The sequence below is a fragment of the Camponotus vicinus genome, unplaced genomic scaffold (assembly GCF_025532165.1).
Source record: "Camponotus vicinus isolate PSW18456_S1 unplaced genomic scaffold, iyCamVici1.0 SCAF_2, whole genome shotgun sequence".
In the NCBI taxonomy this organism is placed as follows: domain Eukaryota; kingdom Metazoa; phylum Arthropoda; class Insecta; order Hymenoptera; family Formicidae; genus Camponotus; species Camponotus vicinus.
The window spans coordinates 9,463,216-9,476,051 of NW_028141956.1; the positions used below are offsets into that span (position 1 = coordinate 9,463,216).

The 12,836-nt window shown below is 31.6% G+C and overlaps 2 protein-coding genes across 5 annotated transcripts; one reads left to right on the plus strand and one right to left on the minus strand.

Annotated features, from left to right (window-relative positions):
• Positions 1-874: 874 nt before the first annotated feature.
• On the minus strand, positions 875-5,203 carry Crm (cramped chromatin regulator). The gene is made up of 10 exons (XM_083091648.1): positions 4,618-5,203; positions 4,269-4,529; positions 3,937-4,140; positions 3,460-3,650; positions 2,820-3,314; positions 2,535-2,693; positions 2,260-2,403; positions 1,807-2,121; positions 1,607-1,720; positions 875-1,509 (listed from the first exon to the last, which is right to left on the minus strand). The coding sequence occupies exons 1-10, from the start codon at positions 4,802-4,804 to the stop codon at positions 1,405-1,407; spliced, it is 2,175 nt and encodes a 724-aa protein (XP_082947774.1). The 5' UTR covers positions 4,805-5,203; the 3' UTR covers positions 875-1,404.
• Positions 5,204-7,071: 1,868 nt separating this feature from the next.
• Glo (heterogeneous nuclear ribonucleoprotein glorund) lies at positions 7,072-12,740 on the plus strand. Of its 4 annotated transcripts, none has more exons than XM_083091649.1 (9): positions 7,072-7,199; positions 7,892-8,181; positions 8,560-8,703; positions 9,481-9,619; positions 11,047-11,315; positions 11,412-11,605; positions 11,707-11,826; positions 11,977-12,076; positions 12,390-12,740. In XM_083091649.1, exons 2-9 carry the CDS (start codon positions 7,923-7,925, stop codon positions 12,476-12,478), a joined length of 1,314 nt encoding a protein of 437 aa, XP_082947775.1. In that variant the 5' UTR covers positions 7,072-7,199; positions 7,892-7,922; the 3' UTR covers positions 12,479-12,740. The 4 variants fall into 4 exon arrangements, with proteins under 4 accessions (XP_082947775.1, XP_082947777.1, XP_082947778.1 ...); XM_083091651.1 differs by having other exon boundaries at positions 11,047-11,300; XM_083091652.1 differs by having other exon boundaries at positions 11,047-11,219.
• The last annotated feature ends 96 nt before the right edge of the window (positions 12,741-12,836 follow it).

Below are 12,836 nucleotides of genomic sequence, written 5' to 3' on the forward strand. Positions count from 1 at the left end.
AAAGTAAAAATTGATATTATAATCACATACTTGCGTTTTGCGGTAAGACGCCTATGTCTGGATTTATTTATAGTATCTCATGATGCACACCGTAGATATGTATACGTCGGTATAGCCACAATCTTCCTTCGTCATATTTTTTTTTTCTTTGCATTATTGATTTATGATTTTTACAGTAAAACGTGTGCGCGCTTCATAATTTACAAAAAATTATTTTTACACAAATGTAATGTAAAAGTATGCAATAAAATCATATAGCCATTTTTACACCTATTTTCTGCAATCATTTATAACATTACGATGTAACGAATATTTCACAATAATTTTATACATTTCTTGCAATGTTAGAAGGTCTACATCTATTCTTACAAATCGCTTATTGTACTTATAAATCAATTTAGCAAGATTATATATGTAATATATATATGTAATTATCCATAATAAGAAATCTTTAATATATTTAATTGAAATAAAAATGTTATCAATTATAAATTACGATTAAATCGGAAAAATCCAACAAATTAAATAATTAATCAGTTTAAAGAAAAATCATTTGAGAGGAAGAAACAGAAGAGGAGGGAGGGAATCGTGTCTATGATGGATAATTACATCTGTAGCTGGTACGAATTCTAAATAGATGTTGGTGGTCACGCGCGGACGTAAGTATTATGAATCATTTTGAAGTATATTTCGTAACTCGCCAGGGGAAAGGCCAGGGGAAAGGCCTGGGGCTTCGCTTCTAAGAACGCGGACATCCTTGTGACGAGATGTTTAGCTCATTATCAGTGCTCGTTGAATAATGCAAATATAGAAATAAGAAAAGTGTATAAAAATATTTTTATATAAACAATAATAAAACAAGATACGCATAATCGTTACTACCGAATTGCATAATATTTAGTACATGTTACACTTTGATCATTCATTATCAGTCATTATTTCGTTTTATATTCATCACATTATCATAATTGTTTTCACGCAATTATAATTGAAATCAAGAGATGTTAATTAATACAAACATATTGCTATATAGATATCTAGAATAGCTCACTGTTGTGTCACAATTCCTATTGATAATTCTTATCACCAGAATCGGTGGTTTCTTCTAAGAAAAAGGAACTAACATGATATAATAGCAGCGAAATAGCGGTCGCTACATTATCATTTACCTATTGTCTTATGTATTTACAATACTGTAAAAAACTTACAAATAGCTATTTACAACATACTAATATGCTATATGGTAGTTTGGTTTTAAGATTGTAATCACCAGTAGTACTATATCCCAATATTATATCTGTGCAAAAACTAAATAAATACACTCTTACTTTATAGTATTGGAATATACATATAAAAAACAAGAATGGAATATTTACTCTAGTGTAGAAAATTCTCTTAAATTATCTATTTCTTATTTTCATCAGAAGCTATCTGTGAAGCCAAGTTTGCAAACTTTGCCATGTAGTCTACACTATTTTCTCCCATAAGACATTGCATATGTGATACAACCTGAAATATTATTATTATAAGACAACAAATTGTAATAAAAGATATAAAATAAGATAAAATATTTAACTAATATAATTTTATACATATTTATATTTACATCAGAGGAAGGACGAATGTCTTCCATGATCTGTTCACCTGCTTGACTTCTTTGTGATCCTTTCATAGGCGATTCAAGTTGTCCTAAAAAGCTGCTCAATGAAAAATCTGCAACCTGCAATTCATTCAATCATTTCCATGACGCTAATTATTCGCACGAAAAATGTATTGTTTATGTATTGCGCGATTTTTATAGATTACCTCACTATTTAACCATTGATGTTCACCCTCTTTAAGAATTTGAGTTGCGCTAGTAATAATTGAATTGGAATTCTTCGCATCTGTACTGGCTTCTAGAGTATCTAAAAAGCTTTTATCTTGAGCTTCGCTTGCATTTACCGCTACTATTTTATCGGTTTGAGTTTGACACAAAGAAGATCCACCGATTTTACTTGCATCAGTTGTTAAACTTTCTGATGGCATATTTGGCGCAGATACAATGGGTAGTACCCTTTGTATAACAAGACTCTTTTGTCTTACTGTTCTACCACGTTTACTAAAACGTGTCTTAAATTTCTGTAAATATTTGTTTAAAAATCAATTATCCTTTTCAACTCTATGTAAGATTCTAAACAAAAACATTTAATGTAGGATAATTCACGCGTGCGCACACATAACTTTTGCAATTATACTACTGAATTTAATATAACTTACATCAAGTTGCGTTTTAAATGCGTCAGCTGTGCCAATCTTATTATACGTTTGCGGGATAAGAGGTCTTCTAAATGTAGATTCCTTAATAGACGGTACTCGAGACGAGATCACTGTTTCATTACTTCCTGTTGTATTATCATACACCTAAAAAGTATTTAATAATTAAAAATTAATTAAAAATAATAATTAAAAATTGCTGTATTAATATTCCCTGAAAGTAACTCTTTATATATTTTATAGACTGTAAAATTGATAAAATAATTATTATATCTTACTTTGTTTGTACCATAATTATGTTTTGCCAGTGATAATAATTTTTGCAAAACTGAACATAAACTATCATCACGCATGATACTTGGTGAATCAGTTGCATATTGTTCATTAGGTAGCCAATCCCACCAATATTCCAGAGTGACTTTTGATTCACGACCAAACTGTTAGAAAATTAGAGAACATATTTCTAAAAATAATATAACTGTACATGCAAATTTTATTATTATTGTGATAGTTGATAAAATTAAATTTTCAATATATAATAATAAATATAAAATGTTGCGCACCATTAAAAAGAGATCACCCACAGTGATTGTATTTGCTTCTTCAATATTCCAACCTTTTCTAATTCTTTCGATAGTTTCTCTACCAGGGAATTTGTTAGATTCTGAATGAGATTCTGCCGATGGTTTTTCCATATTGTTTATAATCGTTGGTTTTTCAGCTATACTGCTTCCTGTTTCTAATAGGTCCATATCGCTACTGTTATCTGGCAGTGTACAATTTTCATCAGTGCGATTTAAGAGCTTTTTATCCGATTTATATCGTTTAATTCCCTTTTTTCCTACTCCTTTTAAATATTGCACAGACCCTAACAAATCTACTCTCGAGCTCTTGAGACCGAGACGTTTTTCATATGAATTAAAACTGACACTATTACTAGTGAGATACTCTCCAAGATTGACCATTGGTAAAGCAATTTTACATCCTTCTAATGGAGCAATTCGTAATAAACGAATATCTTTAACATCATTAGCAACGAGATTTTCTATAGTGGAACACTATTAAATAATATATTTAAGGATTCCTATACATGTTTATGAATACATTAGTAAAAAATACACACACACAAGATGCATATTAGAAAATAAATAATAATTATACATAAATATAAATATAAAGTATATCATAATTGAATAAGGATACTGTAGTATATTTGGCAAGTCGCCATCGTTGCTGCAAAAATATCAATAAACTTGAAAGGCGCCTTTGTATTGGAAGTAGTGTGCGTACTCTTGGATTCATCGATGCTGCTTGTACTTGCCACCATGCCATGTTATTACGTGGTCGCAATTCGATTGTTATTCTAGATGGTAATTTAATCTCTTCTTGCCAATCTAGCATAAAAAATAGGGTTATTATAAAGAGTTCAATATTAATTATTAAATTATTATTTCAATCAAAAAGACTTGTCAATGCTTACAAATAATATAAAAAAATAAATATAAAATAAAATATAAAATAGAAATATAAAATAGACATAAAATTGAATATAAAAATAAATATAGAAATGTAAATATATTTTTAACAATCTTATATTACTTATATATTTTTAACAATCTCATATTACTAGTTATATATGATATATGAATTTTTTAAATATGTTAAAAATTTTTAATATACCTTCTAACTGGTTTAATTTTCTAAGTGCTCTGCATATAGGTGTTTTAATTCTCATAGTTTTTCCTCTAAGTCTGACTTGAGTGGAACCCCAATATATCAATTCATTCAGTCTTAAGTGAATCTTCTCATGAATACGAGGTAATTTTCTCCTCAATTCACCATAATTTATTAATCCATATAATTCTTGGGAAGTCTTCTTAACATCTATGTATATAAGAAGTAATATATATATATATATATATATATATATATATATATATATATATATATATAAATTATATATAAAATCATATCACGAATTATTTAATATATATTATGAATATTTTAATAACCTTCTGAGAACTTAAGATGCTTTGATATTTTTAGCCATGTTCTGTAATAAAAATGTCGAATTTGCTCCTTATTCTTTATCATGGTATCTGAGAGACCACGCTTTTTGCCTTGATTTAAAAAGTAGCTTTGTAGGGCATCAAAATCTTTGCCATATTCATTGAGTGCTTTAAAAAAAGTGTTTTTATCCTCCATAGACCATAATTCGCATGAACGTTTAAGGGATCTTACTTTAGCCTCTGTTGCTTCTTCATCTTTTACATCTATGTTGAGAGAAAAAGAAGAGATTTTATCATTCAGTAACTTTAATGTTATGTACTGATAATTGACATTTGTATTATCTATACATACCTTTTTTCTCAATATTGTTAATATCACTATTATCGATTTTGAGCTTTTTATTACCTCGGACAATGCGAATCTGTGTATTTTTATTATCTACTAAGAATTTTGTATCTGAATAAGTTTGATTTACTTGAGGACATGCAGGAGCTGCATTGCCAAATTCAGTATCCTCAGATTTTGTAGAATCTTCCATTTTAATATTTTTATTACAACTTACAAAGAAGACATTCTTACTAATGCTACATTCAAAGTTAAATTTGATTTTTTGGATGTAGCATTTTAAATTCAACTAACGATCAATATTTAAAAAAAAGAACATGATAAAATACAAATAATAGTCAGTTTGGGTCTAATATTCATAGCACTCTCTTGATTCTTAAGTGGAGATTCTTCTTTATATTCTTCAATTTTCTATAATGTATCACACATATATGTTTTCGTATAATTTTTTTTCTTTCTTTTTTAATTTAAAGAGTGTTTTCAACGCACGAGAAAGTTATTCAGTAAATGTTCGTTTAGATTTCTGGTCTTCAATGTTTATTTTCATATTCTTTTCTTTGTGCACATGTAAAATACATAAACGGAGCCGATTCTAATAAAGAGGGAGGGGGTTGCGATAAGAAGTGGTGAGGGAGGGGAGGAATTTTGGCCCCGAACATTGGCTGCGGTCAAAGTGACGCTGAGGATGCTTTGAAGCGTTTGATTGACCAATCAGGTTAAAGAAATCTTTACTCCTTTTACCCTTTGGTAAAGGGTAAAAGGAGTAAAGATTTCTTTAACCTGATTGGTCAATCAAACGCTTCAAAGCATTTTCAGCGTCCCCTTGACCACAACCATTGTCGCCAATCACAAGTATAAAGTCGGGTCTACAATAGGTAATTTAAGCCTTAAGCCTTAAAAGATTGACCAATCACAGTCAAGTATGAAAAGAATACTCGACTGTGATTGGTCAATTTCTTAGGGCTTAAATTACCTATTGTAGATCGGGACTAACCAAGGCTGCGGTCAAGGGGACGCTGAAGATGCTTTGAAGCGTTTGATTGACCAATCAGGGTAAAAGGAGTAAAGATTTCTTTAACCTGATTGGTCAATCAAACGCTTCAAAGCATCCTCAGCGTCACTTTGACCGCAGCCCTAATCGAACTTATCCGAAAGCTCTGCCGAAAGGAACTGAACCAAATAGCATTGGCTGCGTTCAGCAGAAAAAGCTGCTTTGCAACTGTTGTAAAATTCGTGAGCCTGATTGGTGTATGCTCTTAATTTTGACTGAATCTAAGAGCATACACCAATCAGATTCACGAATTTTACAACAGTTGCAAAGCAGCTTTTCCTGCTGAACACAGCCATTCTAATGTTTGATTGACTAGTGATATTACTGCTAGCTTTCCAAATAATTACGATTTTATATAAACAACAGAGGTAATAATTTCCGCGCATCAAAATACGTTTATAAAGTAAAAATAATTAGAATATTTTTTTTTTAGAAAAATTATAGAAATTTTTTAGTAAAATTTATAGAAGTGAAGAAATTGTCCACATATATTAGGGCAGGTTTTCATTTGATGGGCTCGACGCTCATTTTTAGCGTCAAAGGACATCACGTGATCAAAAAATGACGAATTGGTATCTTTATTTTTTTTTCTTTGATGAAAACTTACCTTAATATATACAATACAATAGGTTTGTTCTTTTTAGCTGAACTAGTGCTGCACTAGGACTGCACTAGAACCAGCGAGTTCACAGAAAATTCTGCCAGTGCACAAGCAGAATGAGGAATAAAAAGAACGGTTTAGTGCAGTACTAACATTGGCACATCAAAATATGAGAAACATAAATGTCCTATAAATAACAGAATTATCCGATAAAGAGAGACTTATTTGTAATAAAATTTATTTTATTACAAATTTGTAGAAAAATTAATTGTAGATAAATTAACTTTAAATTTATTAATTATAATTAAAAATTTATTTCAAATTTTTTTTTAATTTTTAAAATTTTTCTATTAATTAATAATTGTTTTTATCTATATTCTTTATATTAATGTTATTTACATTATATTAATGTTATTTACATGACTATTATGTCTTCTTTTTCGCAATTAATGCGTTATTAATTATATCTTAAACTGCTGTTTGTGTTTAAATAAATCGCTATATTGAACTGCACCGCTGCACTACCTCAAGACCTAGGGCAGGCAGTGCAATGAACTGTTGCACTGAACAGCACTGCACTGCTAAAAAGATCAGCAGTATCTGACGTCACTTCTGCTAAAAAGAACGTTTCAGTGTACACTTTCTGAACTAGCGCAGCCAGTTCAGCTAAAAAGAACAAACCTAATATGGGCAGCATCACAAAGGAAGTGACATTCAATTGGTCGATTGAACAAAGGGCTCCCTGATTGGTCGTCGTTTTCGTTACCCTAGGTATTGGTCGATATAAGCAATTGCATTCAATTGTGCTGCGTCCATTGGAATGCCTTCTACCATTTTGTTACGATTTTAGTCGAGTCGCGCTTGAACCTTTTTGTCTGATCGCACGATTTCGAGGTGTTTAAGAGCTAATTTTGACTCTGATTACAAATATCCCAGGTACGTTTCGCTCGTACAATAATGTACAAACTCGAATTTGAGAGTAGAAGTAACAGTATCACGATCGTCCACGATAAATTGGTCGACTTGGTGATCGAATCCCGAATGCTCGCGTCTCGTGATTGCGAATATTTTCTTGTGAGGAATATTTTTTTCACGGATTTTCCGATCCACTGCAACACGAACGTGGTAATTTTTGCAAGTCAAACGATTTGACGACCTCGCTTTGAAGTAATCGAACGTGTGGGAGGCACGTGGTTTATCGGACGATCTATCTGCGACTGTTGATTTAGTTTCGTTTTTTTATTTCGGTTCTTCAGCAATATTTACAAATATTTACAGCTCGAGTTAAGAGAAGCGGCTTAAGGTGCGGAAATTTTTTCGTCGTTATTTCCACGTTTCCTTCTTTTGTTATGTTTGTAATCGGCGTATGTTTCTCGTAACACAAGAACATCATTTCCAAAATGTCGACGTATATAAGCATGGGACGTTAGACGTTATGGAAACTTGATTACGGAATTATTAGTATCTTGTATGCACAAGTTATCTTATCTTTGTGCTGCAGTGGTTTTCTCTGTTATCGTTACTATTCTATTGTTATATTAGATAAAATATTAAAAAAATAGCTAATATTTTGATAAGCTAACAATAAATAGCACAAAATATAATATTTTACATTTGCATTTTTGCAGGCTGTTTAGAGTATAAAATTACATTAGAATCATGTCGAGTGGCAGCGGGGATCACGAGGATGAAGGATATGTTGTTAAAATGCGTGGGTTGCCATGGTCCACGACTGTAGATGAAATCATGAAGTTTTTTGGCGACTGTTCCATTTCTAATGGCAAGAATGGTGTTCACATGACTATGTCCCGCGAGGGACGCCCCAGTGGAGAGGCTTATGTAGAAATGGATACTCCAGAAGATATTGAGAAGGCTTGCAAAAGAGACAGGGATCATATGGGCCATCGTTATATTGAAGGTTAATTTTTTATTAATTTTTCATATATAAATTCTTAAAAAAAAAAAATATGTATATATATTTTTTTAAAGAATTTATATATGATGAAATGAAATTATAAATATAATTATAAATATAATAATATAAATAATAATTATAAATTAATAATATTATAAATATATTAATAATAATTATAAATATATATGATGGTATGAAATAATTAAATATTCGTGTTAAGACTAAATTATATAAAAATGATAAATTATATTTGTTTTTATTTTTATTTTATTAAGTTCTTATTTTTTAAATATAATTTATCATTTTTATATAATTTAGTCTTAACACGAATATTTAATTATTTCCTTTTTTGCAAATTTTACAATAACTCTACTGTTTCAGTTTTTAAAGCAAAACGCGGGGAGATGGAATGGGTCGTGAAGAGGAGCGGCCTCAACTTGGAAAATGCAATGGATGATGGTTGTGTGAGATTACGTGGTCTGCCATTTGGTTGTTCAAAGGAAGAAATTGCACAATTCTTCTCAGGTATTTAGCAAACAATAACGTATCCAGTGTCGTTTATTAATTGATTAATGAATGTCATTGATATTTTGATTAATTCTTGAGACAGACACCCGTTTATCTTTTACAAGTATGTAGTTTTCTTTCTGTTTTTGTAGTTCCTCTCATATATATGAAAATATATAGATATGAAATTTGAGGATTATCTCGGGAACGCAGCGACAGAATACTTTCGATGGTTCTGAAACAAATTATTATTTTGCATCCATGTCTTTTTACAAACTATAAAAATTGCTCCATATAATATATTGCATCCTTATCATAAAACTATTTATTAAAATTAATGGATTTTGCAAGATAACATATTACATATTAAATAACTGATAGTAAATTCCATCTAGAGCAAAGTCCCTGTGTTCCGATATCGATGCCTCAGTTAAGATTTAAGATTCTACTAAGAACTGAGTTGTGCTATGGATTATTTTATTATGATTTGTACAAACGGAAAAAAAACATATTTTGCACGCGACTCGGTGATCGAGCTTAATTCTTAACTCTGGTTTTTCGGATGCGAGAAATTATCGTTTTGTCTATACAAGGAGAAACACGAAGAGAAAAAAAAAAGAAAGTATGAAGTAAAAGAAAAATGTGCGCGTATTTAGCGCGATTTTAGAGTCTTAATGATCTTGCTTTTTTTTTCTTTTTTTTTTTAATAAGGGTTTTAATAAACCTGACTTCTCTTTTTCCTTAATGGGTGTGCCTATAAGCTACAATGTCGATGTTTGATTATGTGTGGGTCAGGGTTGGAGATATTGCCGAACGGGATTTCACTACCGACAGACTACACGGGCCGCAGTACTGGGGAGGCTTACGTTCAATTTGTTAACAAAGATGTTGCGGAGCGCGCTCTGCAGAAACACAAGGAAAAGATAGGACACAGGTGGGGCACTGAGACGCTATACATAGCTGGGTTTGGGTATATTATGACTTTTCCATATCATTTATATTAATGATCGTAGTATACTTAGCTATATACATTTCATTTAATAAATAGCGGGAACAAATTCTATGATATGGATGCAGTTTCTTTATCCGACTTTTGCTAGACGAAACTTTTCGTTCAAGAGCAAAAATAGAATATAAATTATATTACATTAAACTATCAAGACGTCTACATTCATGTATTTCAAACGTGTAATGTAAAAAATTTACTTTCGATTTAATCTTACGACTCGCTAGAGAAAACTCTTCTACAAGAATCGCGGATTTTTGAATTAATTTTTAAATGAACAAATTTTTCTTGAAAGAAGAGCTTTCTAGACAACTTCTTTTTTTAATCTGACATAAAGAAACTGCCTCTCTTAAAACACACAATTACAACCAAATAATCGTAATACGTAAGCGAAAAGTACTGTGGACCCAACTTATACCCGTGGGTGGGTGCCGGGGGGCGGGAGGTAGCCCCTTATCATCATCACCAAATCCCATGGGAGATGGGTAGGGCAAGCCAAAGCTCGATGGGCGCTACAGACAGAGAGAGAAAGAGGGAAAGAAAGAAAGAAAGACAGATAGTAATCATGGATGGATATGACACGCATATAACTGTACTTTCTGGGGATAAACATTTATTATCTTAAAATGAAAAACGTAAGTTTGTCGAGAGAGAATATTTTAATCAGGAAATTTTTGCAATATGACGTTTATTATATGAAGGATTTATAAATTAATTAGAATTTATATATTAAATATATATATAAATAAAAAATTATATATATATATAAATTATATACTAAATAATACTTGAATTTACAAAAAATTCCACGTCGATAGAAATGTTCATCTGCAGAAGGTGCAATTATAAAAGCGTGGCTCCTGAGGATCGTCGACGTCGCATGGGTTTGTATGGGGTACATGTGACGTAAATACATACATCGAGAAGCGATTTCGTCGCGGGAGAGACGCAAGATATAATTCGCAGATTTAATAAAAAAAAAAAGAGAAAAATGTGCGGAGGTTTAGTATGAATACAATTGTTCTCTCACACATTTGTAAAGTCAACTTTAACGCCAACACACAAGTTTTTTTCTTACAAACATCAAATCGTAAATCATTAATTTCTTACTACTATTGTGCAGAGAAGTGATTTCTTTCGAATCTTCATGTTAGTTTTGTTTTTCTCGTCTCTCTCACCATATTCGCGGGATCTCTCGAATTTATAAAAATCGTTAATATCTCTCGTCGAGTTTACGATTTGATAATAATGTATGGTGAGAGTATGTAGCAGTAATGACGATGACGATACAATTGATCTGCTCGTGTCGCTCTATGAACATCTCCTACATCGCTTCCATCTTCGATCATTAACAGATATATCGAGATCTTCCGAAGCAGCTTGTCCGAGGTACGCGCGAGTATCGGGCCAAAAATGCGTGGCGGTCCTATGGGCGGCTTCAATCAGAGGCCCGCGCCGTACACTCGTGGTGATCGCTTCGGCGGGATGAATCGCTTCAGCAACAATGGCAGAGGATCCAGAAATAGAGGTGATTCCTTACATCATCTATCCAAGTATGGAGACTATCGCGCAGGAGAAAACCGTAATAGAGAATTATTATACAATACACGTACGAATTCATTACGTATGTATTTATATTTCTATATATAATCTCTACTTCTTAGATCCTGCAGTTTACCTTAGCCATTTTTTCGCTATGGATTTTACAATTTTATTTTAGACTTTGATAGCGGTCCATGGGGAAGTGGAAACAATTATGGATCTCGCGGTGGTAATATGGGGATGCGCGGCGGTATGGACATGAAAGGCAATAATTATAGAGGCAATAATGATTCTTGGGGTGGTAATTCCGGTGTTCACAGTATTCATATGCGAGGATTGCCATTCAAGGCGACAGAACAAGACATAGCTGATGTAAGTTTTCTTCTCTGTAATTAATAATAACGATATAAAATTTTGTATCTTAAAGAGGCTTTCTCTCGATGTAATAACATATTCTGAATATTATTTTTCAGTTCTTCAGACCAATCGAACCGGTGAACGTTCGCATTATTCTTGAAAATGGTGGTCGTCCATCGGGAGAAGCTGACGTTGAATTTGCGACTCACGAGGAAGCCGTAAAAGCAATGTGCAAGGTTTATATCGGTTTTTTTTCTTTTTTCTTAAAATTTTATTTGAAACCCGTTTAGATAAAACGATTTTCAAGGAATGTTGTAGAAAAACCATTGGAATACAGTTTGCATATATAAAGTAAATCTTATTTTAATTTCCCTATTTTGTCATAGGATAAAAGCCACATGTCGCATAGATATATTGAACTGTTTCTGAACTCAACTGGTGGATCAAGTGGCATGTCACTAAGTGGCATTGGCAATTTCTGTGGAGGTAAGATTCCTAATTATTATCAAAAATGATTAAAATACAATTTAGTTCTAATCTATTTCATAAGCGATGTAATCTATTGCTATTGTCAATAAATATATTATAATTCCTTTATCAATATGTGATTTGATCTAGAAGACTAGACTAATCACAGGTCTAGAAAATTAGACTAATCACAAACAATTATCACTTCACAATCTTTTATTTATTTTTGAGATTTCTGATTATTGATTTCTGATTATCAGGAAACAAGAAACTTTAGTATCTTGATGTATATATGTGTATATACATAATATATTGTATCATTTGTACACAGGTTTAGGTAATAACTTCAGGCCAGGATACTCGCCGAACAACAGAGGCTTCAATTCACAATTAGGCGGTAACAATTACAATAGTTTTTGAGACTGGCCAATGCGTTTTTAACGCTAAATAAACGATCACTAAAAACATTCAAAAAAGCAAAGTGATTGGTGAAATGACACATCTCTAAATCACACTGATGCAATACGCGAACCGATTAATTTTTCCTTTTTTTTCTCCAATTCTTCACAGTTATACATTAGATAATGATTGTAAGCCAAATCGATAGTGTGTAAGTTCTTGCTTATTCTTCATATATATATATTGTATAAATTTAACATAAAATATGTGATTTAATTACCAAGTGAATATAGAAGTTGGGAAAGCGGAAATATTTTTTTATCTCAATAATCGTTCTCATTTCCAATTTTATATATATATATATTATAAATTTGAATCA

Excerpts from the sequence above, each read along its gene's own strand:
- Glo (XM_083091649.1), top strand. The coding sequence starts at position 7,923 with ATGTCGAGTGGCAGCGGGGATCACGAGGATGAAGGATATGTTGTTAAA. Across the intron at positions 8,704-9,480 it reads AATTGCACAATTCTTCTCAG|GGTTGGAGATATTGCCGAAC; the intron begins GTATTTAGCAAA and ends TGTGTGGGTCAG. Across the intron at positions 9,620-11,046 it reads AAGGAAAAGATAGGACACAG|ATATATCGAGATCTTCCGAA; the intron begins GTGGGGCACTGA and ends GATCATTAACAG.
- Crm (XM_083091648.1), bottom strand. The coding sequence starts at position 4,804 with ATGGAAGATTCTACAAAATCTGAGGATACTGAATTTGGCAATGCAGCT. Across the intron at positions 2,694-2,819 it reads TGGGTGATCTCTTTTTAATG|TTTGGTCGTGAATCAAAAGT; the intron begins GTGCGCAACATT and ends ATTTTCTAACAG. Across the intron at positions 1,721-1,806 it reads ATCAATGGTTAAATAGTGAG|GTTGCAGATTTTTCATTGAG; the intron begins GTAATCTATAAA and ends AATGAATTGCAG.